Source organism: Papaver somniferum, unplaced genomic scaffold (assembly GCF_003573695.1).
Source record: "Papaver somniferum cultivar HN1 unplaced genomic scaffold, ASM357369v1 unplaced-scaffold_96, whole genome shotgun sequence".
NCBI classification, from domain to species: Eukaryota; Viridiplantae; Streptophyta; class Magnoliopsida; order Ranunculales; family Papaveraceae; genus Papaver; species Papaver somniferum.
Window position 1 is genome coordinate 380592 of NW_020652748.1, and position 14427 is coordinate 395018.

The 14427-nt window shown below is 37.4% G+C and overlaps 1 protein-coding gene across 1 annotated transcript; it reads left to right on the forward strand.

Annotated features, from left to right (window-relative positions):
* The first annotated feature begins 5258 nt into the window (after nucleotides 1-5258).
* On the forward strand, nucleotides 5259-11634 carry LOC113346163. Its single transcript, XM_026589749.1, has 10 exons — nucleotides 5259-5409; nucleotides 7129-7213; nucleotides 7380-7432; nucleotides 8181-8406; nucleotides 8479-8549; nucleotides 9210-9420; nucleotides 9541-9675; nucleotides 9768-10196; nucleotides 10329-10674; nucleotides 10784-11634. The coding sequence occupies exons 4-10, from the start codon at nucleotides 8186-8188 to the stop codon at nucleotides 11291-11293; spliced, it is 1923 nt and encodes a 640-aa protein (XP_026445534.1). The 5' UTR covers nucleotides 5259-5409; nucleotides 7129-7213; nucleotides 7380-7432; nucleotides 8181-8185; the 3' UTR covers nucleotides 11294-11634.
* The last annotated feature ends 2793 nt before the right edge of the window (nucleotides 11635-14427 follow it).

Below are 14427 nucleotides of genomic sequence, written 5' to 3' on the forward strand. Positions count from 1 at the left end.
TCATAAGTGGTGAAATTGTTGGCTTGAGGGGGATCATCAATTGAGGGATTTGGGCGCTCCACCATTTGTGCTCCCAAAATTCTTGTCACGTGTACCAGGAAAGTAAACAGGTTGTCAATTGCTCCCTTCATCTTGTCCATATTTCTTGACAAATTTTCTTGTCTCCGTGCCAGTAGGCTAAGCTTGGGACTTCTCCATCGATTAATTCAACAGTGATGAACATGTAGGTAAATTAAGAAAGTTCATTGTAACCAGAATTATTTGAAGGAACGGGAGGAATATTACCGTTTGGGATATTCTTGCTAGGATTTGACGTAGTTGAATTATACCAACCATCTTTGTGAAAATGTGAGATTACAACCGAGAAATTAATCTCCCACTGTGGTCGCCAATCTGTAGATGGAGAGAAATGGTTTGCTGGTTTTTTAGGGAATGAAGAGATTACCAAGTGTGTGGGACTCTTCAACCGAGCAAACTTCCGAACCTCCAGCAGATGTACTGCACGGGAGTACTTTTAAGTTCGAGAGATCAATCTGTAGGATTCCGTCCTAAACCAAGTCAATGGACGTTCCAGAGTCAATTCGGTCACAAAGAGGGAGATGGGTTGATCTATAGGAGGAAAGCTGAGAATTGTGTGGGATCAATGATTGTGGATGTGTTGATTGATTCTACAATAATGGTGAACTGCTGAAGTTTTGAATAAATTCTGATAGATTGATGAATTCTTTAGAGTGATTACTCAGGAAATTCCGTGTTAGACGAATGTTTTATCTTGTTTTTCAATCATGAATTCAGAGACTTGTTTATATTTCCAGAATAGTAAACACATTGATCCCTGTAAGTATGATTGTTTCCTAAGTGGAAGAGTGGGAAAGTGGGAAATCATGGTGAAATCAGTTCCGTGCCGTGTGGGAACTTGATTACTTGTGCACCCACCACTTTGCTAACTTCCTCAACCGATTGCACAACTTAAGCACATTTCTCATCGTGGATGAACACACGTGTCGTAGGCCACCAGACCAAAACCCTAGTGAATATCCCCATGTGACGTGATTGATGTGTCGCGAACGTTGAGTTTGCAAGGCATACGTGGATTAGTTGTTTGATTGTTGACTGATTTATACAGTTGGTCTAAATATTGTTGAGTTGAGCATGATTGTCGAATACTCTAGAATTCATGAATTGAACATGTTCGCCGTGACGTGTAATTCCTGTGTAACTGTTGATGGCATATCAACATGATGATGGACTGAGCAAATATTTTACATGTGAGCAAATATTGATTACGTGATGAATCGTTGGATACTGATAGTTTCATCAATATTTGAGCAAATGAGCAAGTATTGGTCATTCGATGGATTACTGGGGGTGTAACCAGATAATAATTAATTAAAATATCGTTAGCTGACCGAATATTGTATAATTAATTTAGATATTGATTTATGGATCAATCATAAATTTATCAATGTTTAAACCTACTCAAGATTTGTGATTTTTTGAGCATTTTTTCAAAACCCTAATTTTTGATCAATTGTTCATCGGTTGATGAATCACTGAAAATAGGTTACTAGGTGGCAGGAGGACCGACCACATGGGATGATGGACGACCATGTGGCGCCTGAGTGCTCGAGTGAGCATGCACCAAAGTCTTTTGTCGACCAGTTGGTGAAAAGATAATTAAATGCTGGTTTAATCATTTATTAAGATAGTGCTCGTCTGAGCATTAAGTGAAAAAACCTAATCTATAGAGAAGTGAGGGACCGACTAAGAAGTCATGGGACCGGTACCTGGTGGTCACAGGACCAATGATGGGCGTTTGAACAAATTCTCAGCCGTCTGGGAAGAGTTTGGGCCCAATATGTGTGCAATTGAGCAAATTACGTCAAGAATTGAGCACATGTGTGGGACCGGCTTTTTGTAAGCCTAGGGTCGGCCTTGGTCGGTCAAGGAAGTACGCCCGAGTAACCATGATGTATGTGTCTCAATCCGGAGAGTTTTGGTATTTTCTAACGTACGTTTGAGAAACATTGCGGATTTTCAGAAGAGTTTCATCTTGACTGAAATTCTTGATTTTTTGCTCGAATGAGCATGTGTGCTTATTTGATCAATATTTTGTAAATATTAAAATAAAGATATTTTAACATTTAATATTTTCATGAGAAGTTAGCCGGTCGAGTGACCATGTTGGCTTTTGGCTTTTTCATGGTTTGAGCAATATTTGAGAAAATATGAAGAAACCATGATTTTTTCTAAAGTGAGGAGTTTTCATGAGTTTATGAAAATAATAATTATGGAAATAAGGATTGCAAGGTGTGGGACTGATTCAGATTTTTGTATGTGGTTTGTAGTAGTGGTAAGGGGTATCGTTCAAACTCGGACTTGTAGAGATTAAAGTTTTTTTTAAATAATAAATAAATAATTTTTATACAAAAATATTAACACTGGTGCGAGAAACTGGGACTAAGGATTCGGCATTTTTTCATATTCAAGTGGTTCAGAATTTTAATTCTAGGCAATAATGGCTCAAACAAAAGAAATCGTGACTCTAATTCTTTGCCAATAATAGAATTCATAAAATATTAGTTGTAAGTTGTAAGCATGACGCATCAAAAGTAATTAAAACCCAGCATGCGACATCAGACAAAATAACAAATAATTAATATAATTCATAAAACAATTAAATTCTATGCCAATAGTTATAAAAGAATTAATTTAAATTACCACATGGATGAAACACAGCTTTCTCCGTCGTCCCAGTGCTTGGGTTTAGATCTTCATGTTGAAATAACTCTCAAAATATTTTATTAATGCTCAAATGGTGTTTACAATGAAGAGAAAATGGAGAAAATGGTGTAAAATCGCTAATGTGCGACCCACATAAAGCGTCACAAAAAGAACGATAAAAGAAAATTGCTGCTACTGTTGAGACTGCACTGTGACCCTCGTTTGTGCGTCTTAGACTTTGTTGATCAACGATGGTCTACGCGAGTCTGTTCTTCGTGTTCTTGGTGTTCTTCAGCAGCAACAGCAGAAACCGAGTTTCTGCAACTCGTGATTTCTGCTTCCTGAGCTCTCCTCTCGACTCCAAACTCTCGTCCCCCTTCTATTACACCAAAGCAACATATTTATACTCAACAGCAGCTCCAAATCATCTGCAATAACTCCATATAATCTTCATTACTCGGGCAGTAAAGAAAATATTTTGGGAATATTTTCTTTCCCTTCTCATCTCCTGCACGCGTTAACTCTCTTCTAGCACGTTCCAAATCAATTACACATGTTCCACAAAGTTGCTCGAGCCATCAAACACGAGCGTAACACTTACAAATTCTTCCAGAACTCGTGAAGAAACTCTCGTTGTACGTGTTTGCTCTGTTTTGAGCTCATGAATTGAAACGAGTTTTCCAGCCAAAATCGTTTGAAACAATCACCCACAATGTGTTCCCTAGGCTAAATCACAACTTCCTACCAAATTTCAGCGATTGAATCTCCCTATAACACCTTCATTTTGTCGATCGAAAATCTGCCAGAGTTGAAAAATTTTTCCCGCCAAAACTGAATTTTCGAATTTGACAAGAAGGGTGCCCCTTAACCATAGCTGGGGTGCGAATAGCAATTGTGGTGGAAATAGTAATTTTTCTGGGCTCCTCCGGTACATTTTTGGGACGCTTCCGGTGCATTTCTAGGGTGCCTTTAGTAATTTTCTTCGGGGTGTAAAACACTACTTTTCGAGCCCATTTCGCCGCAAGGGCTTATTTCTCTATAAATACCTACAAAGACATAAAATAACACAATAAATACAAAATCAAGCACTAAAAATACATACAATTGAGACATATTAGACACATAGATGTGTCTATCAGGGACCGTCCACGGCTAGGGCATGGCCAGACGGGTAGGTGGTCCGGTCCCGCATGCCTTTCTTTATTTTATTATTTTTGTGAACCGTGAAAATATGAAGAAACCCTGAGTTTTGCTCAATTCAGGAAACTTGCTTAAATGAAGGAGTCTTCATAATAAATAATAAAAAATAAGGATTGCGAGGTGTGGGACCGGCCACGACTAGGGCATGGCCGGGCTAGGTGGCCTCGTCCCGCACACCTTTCCTTATTTTATTATTTTCTGTGACCCGTAAAAATATGGAGAAACCGTGAGTCTTGCTCAAACAAGGAAATTTGATGAAATGAGAGAATTTTCATGAGTTCATGAAAACAAGTCAACATAAAAAATAAGCAAAAAGGGCGTGGCCGGCCGGTGGGCTCGGTCCCTAGGCGCCTCTTTTATTATTTTAATATTATTTTTTCTCTCCTATTTTGTGTAGGCTTCCTCATTTGTCCTTATTTTTGGATGCTCGTTTGTGTATTTGGGTGCTCGTTTGTGCATTATTGTTAAGTACACTTGCACCATTTTACTGGGGCTTACACGACGATAATCTCGATGCCCATTTATTGAGTAATTATTGCTAATTCATGAAATTCAGTGGAGAATTGTTTATGGAACGGAGTAACAAAATGTGTTGAGTATTTATTACTAATCCATGGAATTCAGCTGGGGAATTCAGGGAACAGAGTAATAAAATATAATGGTTATCAGCTGGGGAGTTCAGGGAACGAAGTAATGAGATATAATAAATTATTTTCTAAGAACTCAGTGGCGAATCAAACCCTTGTTGGAGAATCTTTTCTCGAAGATTAAACCCTTGCTGGAGATTTTGTTCTCGAAGATTAAGATGATTATAAGCTCTCTGTGAAACAGGTGGGTTTAAAGTATCAACATGGGAAGAAGATGTCGATGAGAACAAAAATGTTGTACTTCTTTTTATGGGAGAGGCAATGGGAATAGGAGGAATGGAAAATTCAGGATATGATTATCTTCTCTCGTATGAAGAGCGAAAACTAGGAAACTGTGTTCCTTTTCGGGCGTGATATGCATGGATGGCAAAGGTGATGATGGTAGAGGAGTTTCTGGTGGTTGCTGTTGGTTGGTTGAATGAATCAATTGTTGTTTTTCATTGGATGCAAATTTTTTTTTTTACATTGGATGCAGAAAGAAATGATAAAAAACACAAAGAAAGTGATGGAATCCAAGAAAGATAAGTAATTCGAGCTCAATAATCTGCTTGTAAACTTAGAACCCACTAGAATTAATAGCATCAAAACACCGTGTGATGGGGGTAATTCCTAGAGTATACTAATTCTCAAGAACAAACCATCCGAGTGAAGTGCCAATTTTGAAACTTGACTTTAGTCAAACTCAAGCGACCCTGTTTTGAGCTTGTTTGAAAAAGAAAATATAAATATAAAAAGAATTCCTTCGTTGGTGTGTTCTTCCTCTCTTTTCTCTCACTCACCTCCAGATCTAAATACCTCCGCTTCGATTTCTCTCCTTCAAACTCCTCCCACTCAGCTGGTAAGTTCCATCCCCTTTCATTTTCTTCCCTAGAAATAAATTTACGTTTCCGTAGTTATTCAACTACTAGTTAGGGTTTAGGATTTTATTTTTTCACGAATCATATTACGTAATCTGTTAGTCAGAATTTTTTGAGTTTCAGTTTGTCGAATCTCCGGGTTTTGATACGGCGGTTGTCGTCCTTCCTCCATTTGGTTATTTTGTCTAATTTAGGGTTGTACTTAATAACTGTGAATGTTTCAGATACTAACCAAAAACTTGCCTAGGGTTAATGTTTCTCAAAATTGAATTGATTAAGGGTTGTGTATAACAGAAGGAGTGAACAATGGTAGATCCAATGAGTATTGTTTTTCTGTCAATCTTTAGGGATAAAGTTGTTTCCACAGATCAATTTGGGATCATGATGTTGTAGTTACACAGACATTTAGTTTAAATTTCTAAGTTAATCGGCTTTCTTTTTTGTCATCGATTATATAGTTGTTGGGAGAATACGTATTGAAGTTTTCATGTAGCTTTACTTTTGTTTGGTTTGGAGTTAAACGACCAAGCCAGTAGGTGAATTCTTAACCCGATTCCTAATATTGTCAAAAAGAACAATGGTTGTTAGCTTTTTATCAGGTGATAGCGTGTTATAGATAATTACATTGTACAATATAAGGAGTTCAAATTCTAGCTCAATGAGAGTATTTTTTTTTTATGTGGATCGACTAATGGAGGGGATAAAGTTGTATCTACACATCAATTTGGATCATCCTGTTGTAGTTATGCAAAATTAGATTTATTTTTTGTGAAGTTTGTCACTTATCGAGGTACTCAAACTGTAGTATAATTCGTAGGGAAATATAAGTATTAAACTTTCTTGTCGCTTATAACCTGATAGTTAATGTTGTCAAAAACATGATCGGTTATGCATGATAGTTATCTTTTATAATCTGATAGTTAATGTTGTCTTATGCTACAGTTATCTTTTCGTTTAGGCATGATGGTAGTCCTTATCAAGGGATAAGTACAATTGGAGAGTTCAGTTGTAGCTCCAATACCACACATCTATTTGGGATCATCATGTTGTAGATACGTGTTTTTTGTTGTAAAATTTGTCACTGATAGCTGTAATGAAACTGTTATACAATTGTTGGAAAGTTTTCTTGTAGCTTTACTTTTGTTTGATCTGGGGGTAAATGACCAAGCACTATGGTTGTCAGCTTTATCAGTTGATATCTTCTGGTTGAGAGTTACAGACAACTACTTCTCTTATGCTACAGATACCTTGAAGTTTTGGCATGATGGTAGTCGTTTTATCATATGTGTATGCCTGTATGTGCAAAATTAAGGGCTTTGTGTATCTGTTAAATAGCTCTGCTTACTAGTGTTTATCGGGGCGTCAGGTCAATATATTCGGCATTTTTTTTCCACATCTCATGGTCGGATAACAGGGAAAATTGGAACATGTGTGCAAGTTTGTTTTGTGACAATCTATTTGTATAAGCTGCTTGAGTTGTTAGGAGGCAACAATTTGCTTAAGAAACTAGGGAACTGAGATGTCTCACAATATATCTATCAGGGTCTATGGCATGCATATATAGATAACGTGTAAACGTATAATTGTATTGCTCTTGTTGAGTACACTGTTGGCTATTCGGTACGGATTCTCGTTACTGACACCGGTGTGTGTCTTTTTGTTAGTAGATATTTTTGTGACCTTCCCCTTTTGTTTTACAGCACTGCTCTCGAGTTTGAAGTTGGGGGTGGGAGGTAACTATCAGATTTCAGTTCTGTCCGGTGGTTCTATACAATAGGGATTCAGGTGACATGTTACTACTTTTATAGATTCTGCTAATCATTTTATGTTTTCCATTTTTTTAATGCCAAAACTTTAGTAGCTTTAAGTTTGATATTCATTGCTTCTTCAGGAACCCTACTGCTATCTTTCGGTGTGATTCCTAATTGGGTTGTGCTTCTTTTGTTGGTAGGGGTCTCGTGGAGATTTGGATTCCATCGAGGAGGCCAAAGGTTACTTATTCCTGTAAGTAGACTGCATCTTTGAAATTATGTAGTCTCTGTATACTAAATGCATCCCTTTCTAGTGTTTACTACACTAGCTTATCTTCTTCAAATCATATTGAGAGTTGTAAGCCTGTTGCTGACACTGTTCGGATTTGTAATGAGTTTAGTCTTGAAGTTATCTGCTTAGAACCCTATTTGTAAGTCTTTAGTTTTAAAATATTATTGCATTGCAGCATTGACACATTTCCAAAAAAAGTTTGAAACATTGACGTAGCTTATCAGTCGTATTATTTCTGTATCATACAACTACGGTTATTATGACTTATATATATATTGGGACTGAAGTTTATAGATGCGGGCGCATAGGTTTTTGTAACACCTCCTGGTTCATGTATACCAACAAACCCGGTCTTTTCTACTTGGTATGTACTTCCAAATGGAGGATCCGACATATTTTTCTCCTCAAGGTTAGAGTGGAGCATAACTTGCTCTTCTTTGTTTTCTCCATCGAATTCTTGTCACCTTCATGTGCAGTACTTTACAGCTTTGACACCTAACCTAGCATTGTGCGAATAAGATAAATGCTAGTGCTGTGCTCACTTAGGATCATCTGATCACATGTAATCTGTACATGCGGTACAAAGTTTGTTGTACTACTCTACTTATGCCCTTTCTTGATATACGACTTGTAAACCTAGGGTCTCATCTAATGTTTCCTATTTTTCCATTAATTTGATCTTGATTTTGTCCTCATCTCTACCACACAGATTACATGGAAACCTCCGGACCCGTTTGGAAATGGAGGATCAAAAATGTTCCGCCTCTGCTTAGCCTCAAACTTCTTGAAAGCGACAAAGAGAAGTTGCAGAACACAGTTGAGCAGGATGATTACTATCCCGGTGACGAATTTACTTTTAAACTTGGTCAAACTTACATCGAGTATGTAGTCGACGACGGATTTGAGGATGAGGAAAAAAATGAGGACAAAAGAATGTATGCATTTGTATTTTTTAATTTTTTTTTCACTTATAAATAGATAAGTGAATCCTTAATATCTGTTTTCAGATTAATGCAATTTGCATCGGACCCGCAGTCCTCCGGCACTTTTACATTGTGGTTGAAGCAACCACCAACAGGTATTTCTCTTTTCTCTTTTTGTGAAGTGACGATAATATTGAGTCTTTATACCATTAGAGTATGAACTGAATGCATTTGGTTATTTTCTGCCTCAAATCACAAAGAAGCTTTGATATATTAGCTTGTTACTTAGTTTGTCGGCATACAATTTATTGGAAGCCTGAAACGCTGATTTCATTTGTTCTGTAAGCATTTTTATGACAAATGGCGAGGAGATTCTGCTCTTACAATTATAGACTTATGGGAAAGCTGTTATTATTTCGATGCAGCATCCCATACATGTAGTGCATGCCACATAATTCTTTGTTCTCCTGTTAAAGAATTGAAACTTTCTTAGAGTTTCCATGAATATTAGGAAGAAAGATAGTAAAAAGAGTTCTGCTCGTGTTTTTTTATCCTTGAATTATGGTATGAGATTCCTAGAAATGCAACTTCATCCGTAGGTGTAGCGCTTAGCCTGTGTAGGAATATGCTGCTGCCAGCAGACCTCCGAGGGTCTCTTCCCCACCCTCATAAGCAACATTTACCACCCAACATCAGAATAGCTTTTTCTCTTGTCATCTTGGCTTTCATTGTCCTTGGGGCTGGTATGAGCATCAGGTAGTTGACATGAAGCATATAAAGCATATGATATGCTAACTCTCACCTCATATTAACAGAGTCATTGATGGCTTTATTTGTGATCGAATTGCTTCACGAAGATGGTAACAAGAATATCTGCCTTGATAATATACTGCATCTCACATACGACAAACCGACGATGGTGTTTGAGGATGTCTTGGATCTAGATTATCTAGAGAAGGAGAGGTTCATTCATACTCGTGGGTCTAGCCGATATCTCTCTTTATGTGTTCATATCCATTATTTGAGGTAAGATATTTTGGAACTCGCTGTTTTTTTTTTTTTACATAAACTTCATCATTTTTTGTGATGTAAAGGTTTCAAATGGACATATATTTATCAAATAACAATGTGGTGGTGTTCTGGCAGGGTACCAGAAGATCCTAGGATTCCAGACATTTGCATGTCGAAGATTGCTAGGTCATACATGCTAGCTGCACATGGCGTAGATGCTTTAAGTGCAATGAAGGTTGCTTGCACTAAATTGTTCCAACAATTGTCACGGTATTAACTTGTAAATTCTTAAAATTTTAGGTTCTTTCTCTCTCTCGATAAATTTTTTTCACCGGGAACTGAATTTTCAAGTTCTTTTGCAGTCCTGTGGATAGCTGGAATCCCTTACGTAAAGAAATCAAGAGCCATTTGGAAAATACTTTCTTGAATTCATTTCCTATTTCGGAAATTTCGGAAATTATAGAAGGATATTTTCTGCCTGGAATTTGCTATCCATTACTCATGGAGCTACTGCTTGTAGGAATCAAAAATGTAGATGTGTCTGCAAAGGCTTACGGTATGGTGCAATTGATTTCCCATCCACGGAAACCCGTCTCAGCTGGGCAGCAACCTGACAGTGACAGACTTTGTCTAAAGGGGAATTTTGGCCATGTCATGAAGAAGAAGGTACCAACATATGCTAGTTGGGTCAATGCTAATGTTGCAGTTACAACTTGCGATGAACTTGTAGATGCATGTGAATTAGCTGGATGGTGCACCGTCCAGTTGATTGCGGCATTTTGTTGTCTCAGGTAAACAAAATTTCTTCACAGATAGTTTATTTGTTCATAGATAATGTTTATTGTTCCCTGAATTTCAACTTAAGATGATGTTTATTTCATTTCTCTGAATTTTTTGAGTTTGATTGATTGTAAATTTACCAGGAAGGTGACTATGAGTGAGTTAGAGGGGATCACATCAGCTTCTACTCAGTCAATTTCTGCTAAGTCAATGTCTGCCAAGTCGGCTCCAAAAAAGAAGAAGAGAGGCAGCAGAAGTGCATCGGAAGAATCAACAGTTAAAAAAGTGCTTCCACAATCTCACACGCCAATGCCAATGTATGTTACAGCTAGCACTAGCAGCACAACTACACACCCGGTAGTGCTCAGACAAAAAGACATAAAGTTGCAGAATAAGGACGGGGAAGGTATGGTGCAGTGGATTGGATTTGCCCCTGCTGAAATGAACTTCCAAGGCAGAGTGGACTGCGATGGATCACACTTTAACAAGGTAAAAAAGCTTGTAGCTTTGACCAGGCTATGCGAGTGGTTGGTAAATAATAGCTTTTTTCCTTATTATGAAGTTAATTTAACTTATAGTACTTTGCATCTGATATTAGGAGGCTGGGTATAGCTGTGTAATCAGACACGTTGATACCGACGATGATGAGAAGATTAAAGTTTTAGTTGCTGTTTCGGGTGCCTCTGAACCTGGTAGTTCACTGTTACATGAATTGCAAGGATTAGAGTGTGGTTGGAAACAATCTATTAAACACAGACTTAAACGTGTCAAAGTAACATGTGACTGTACAACAACAATTTACCAAATTCGAAAGGGAAAAGCGGTGAAAAGAAAAATAGGGAAGGACAGTAAACTATCAAGTCAAATGAAGAAATTGATTAACAACATTATTAAGCTGGATTCAGAAATGGATTATTCAGAGATAGTGCACATGTACAGAGGTGCCAATGAGGTGGCCAACGGATTGGCACGTCTCTGTCATAGGCCAGAGAAGGAATACACTCATGAAGATTTTTACACGGATGAGCAGCTGAGAGATATCAAGGATTATCTTGTGACTGATGCAAATGGAACGCGATATCCTTCAGCAGGACGGAGATGTCGGTAAGATGCTCATACTTAAACAGAACCAGCCAACACTGCAAGTATGAGTCAGATTGACAGATACCTCGTGGTTGTCAACAATAGTAGTCTGTAAAAAGTAATCACTAACTCTCTTTTTTTGTGAAGCCCTTTTCTGGGATTCCAGCTTATAGACCTTGGTTTCTGATTGGGGATGATTTCCTCAGTGGTCTCCAGATTGGGAATGATTTCCACAGTGGTCTACAGAATGCTGCATTGAGACTCGATTTCAAAGCACATTTCTTTTTAACTATGATATAAGTACTTGTTAGAATCCTTTTGAAAAGTTAAACGGGTGATATAATCTCTTTATTTTGTCTTTCTTAATTTTTTCATGATTTTTTTTTAGCATAAAAAACATTATTTCTATCTATATTTTTAAAAAAATGGTGTCCGTTTAGCCTGACCATCGATTTCGTCATCCCACGGTATGGATTGATTGTTGGGGGAGGGATATTTTTGAGCGTCAGATCGGGAGACAAGCCAAGAGGGAGTTTCCTTATACAACTCGGTTTCTTTATTACGAAACAAGATTCTCAATATAAATAAATTATTTCCTCCCAAAAAAGAGAACGGAAAGTGACTTACCGGAGGTGTAAATTCAATTTATAATTACTTTGTTTTTCGATTCTCTGCTTTGTCGGTCTCTCTATGTCGGTGTAATATACAACTTTTAAGTTTTCCAACGTGGGATGATCCTCAACTTTTAGGAATTTATTTTTTAGTGTTTTCATTCAACAAATTCAACTCTGATTTTATTTTTAACAGAAAATAAAAATAAAATCAATTTTCGACGTGAAAACTACAGATAAACTCATTTTCTCAACTTCCATCACTGTCAAACCCACGGACGGAAAAGTTCAGGCGCGCACCCATTTTCCCGTCAAAAGTTGTAGCAGACCCATAATTTTCTGAAATTTTGCTTCTCAGTTTTTAAAAGGCCAAACTATCCTTTTCTTCAAGAGACGATCAGAGAGAAGCGAGAAGAAAATAATGGTGAATTCTGATTCTTCGTTTTTAACATTTGGATCTTTCCTTTTGTCAAATCTTTCTCTAGACCACGAAAATAGCTTTCTCTTTGTTAAATCTTTTCCCAAATCCTTTTCTGAATAATCTTCTCAATAAAACTAGGGTTTCTGTTTTAAAATCTGCGATTTAAATCTGGGAATTTTGAGTTTCTGTTGTCTTTGATTGCACATGCATAAGATGTTATGCATATTTTTTTTGTACTACATAACTTGTTATGCACATTTTCTTTGTACTGCATAACTAGTTATGCATATTTTATTTGCATCTGCAGTGATTTATGATAAGCATAACCTTTGATGCACATTGTTTTGTACTGCATAATGTCTTATGCATCTGCATAACTGCATAATGTCTTTGATTCATCAATTGGTTCATGTTCACCTTGATTTCATATCAAAATACGGAACATAACCTAGGGTTTATCTGTGGGAGACAGATTTATCGTTTGATATACTTTTCTGTGTGAGACAGATTTTTTTAGTATCAAGTCTGCGATTTTGGGTTGTAGCAACTCTTAGTTGTGGGTGGGATCACCTAAGGGAATAAAGTGCGCAGTATCCTGCTGGGATCAGAGGTGTAGGAGTACAACTGTACTTTGGATCGGTGGGAGACTGATTGGGGTTCAACTATAGTCCCTTCCGAAGTTAGCTTGTAGTAGGCTAGTGTCTGTAGCGGCTTAATACAGTGTGTATTCAATCTGGACTAGGTCCCGGGGTTTTTCCGCATTTGCGGTTTCCTCGTTAACAAAACTTCTGTAGTTTGTGTTATTTATTTTCCGCATTATATTTGTTATATAATATAAATAACACAGGTTGTGCGTTGAGATTATCAATTGGAAATCCAACCTTTGGTTGTTGATTGATCCTTCGATATTGTTCTTTGGTACCATCCAAGTTATTCCTTGTGCTTGATTATAGACTCGCTATTGTTTTATCTTGAGCAAATCAAAATAAGTGAGAGATATTAACTCCTTGAGATACTTTAATCTAGTTGATTTTCTAACAAAGTATTTCGGAGTTAGTCCATACAGATTGCTAAGCGAAATATTGGGTGGTGTTGTTAGACCCCCGTATTTTTAATTGGTATGATAGCAGGCAAACACGGTAAACCTAATAAGTTTTTGTTTGTTCGTTCCTTATAAATTACCCTGTGGGAAATTTCTTAGGAAAGCTTGCTCCTGGCGTCTGTGACGCACACCAAAATTTCTTAAAGATTGCTCAGAAATTATTATGGTTAAAACCCCTTGGCTCTCGTAATAATCTCGCTTCATCTAAAATGAAGATTTAGATGTTAAGATGCAATCAGAAGAAAAAAATAAAAAGAAGGGAAAACGTTCAATACACTCAAGGATATGAACCTCACTATATTAACTCTTAATCTCTATGGGGAATACTATTGTGACGGATCAATTGATAAAGTTTTGTTTAAAGCGTTCGAAGGCGTTCTTAAATTTTTAGAAACACTTAATTCGGTTAAGTCTGGAATCATTCCGAGAAGGGTGTTGGTCTTGTTAAGGCTGTTAATACTGTACAACCCAGATATCGGAAATATCCTTCTTCTAGCCCGAACAAACGAAGGATAGAAAGCTCCAGCTTCCCTGAGTATCATCATTTTTTGTATTGTACTTCTGGAACTGTTCACACTGATCAACCATATGTGTCACATGAGAACTCCTCTGTGCATCATGCCTCTTGGTAAAAATGACGGCGTTTACCCCATTTGTACATATTTTGAATTGGGGCAAGAAATGGTTGAGTTGTGTATAGTTGTGTTGTACTTGGTTATCTTTCCATTACTTCTGTTTTCTTTCACATTTTTGTTGGATGCATACCTAATGTGATAAGGGCTAAGAGAAACCCATAAGTCTTATCTGAGTCACGGTTCGTGTTCGGCCCAAGCCCATGAATGAGGATTATATTTATATGTGGTCCGCGAACCTTCTCCCTCCTCAACTTCCGTCCGCGTACGTGAACTAGGGTTTTTGGTTCTCCTTCATTAGAGCTTCTTTGAAGAAATCAAGAGGAAGGGTGTTTGAAGTTCTTATTCCAAGTAAGTATTATCCTCTTGCTCCTCTTAATCTCTTAGAACTAT

Excerpts from the sequence above, each read along its gene's own strand:
- LOC113346163 (XM_026589749.1), top strand. The coding sequence starts at position 8,186 with ATGGAAACCTCCGGACCCGTTTGGAAATGGAGGATCAAAAATGTTCCG. Across the intron at positions 8,407-8,478 it reads AAAAATGAGGACAAAAGAAT|ATTAATGCAATTTGCATCGG; the intron begins GTATGCATTTGT and ends ATCTGTTTTCAG. Across the intron at positions 8,550-9,209 it reads GTTGAAGCAACCACCAACAG|AGTCATTGATGGCTTTATTT; the intron begins GTATTTCTCTTT and ends TCATATTAACAG.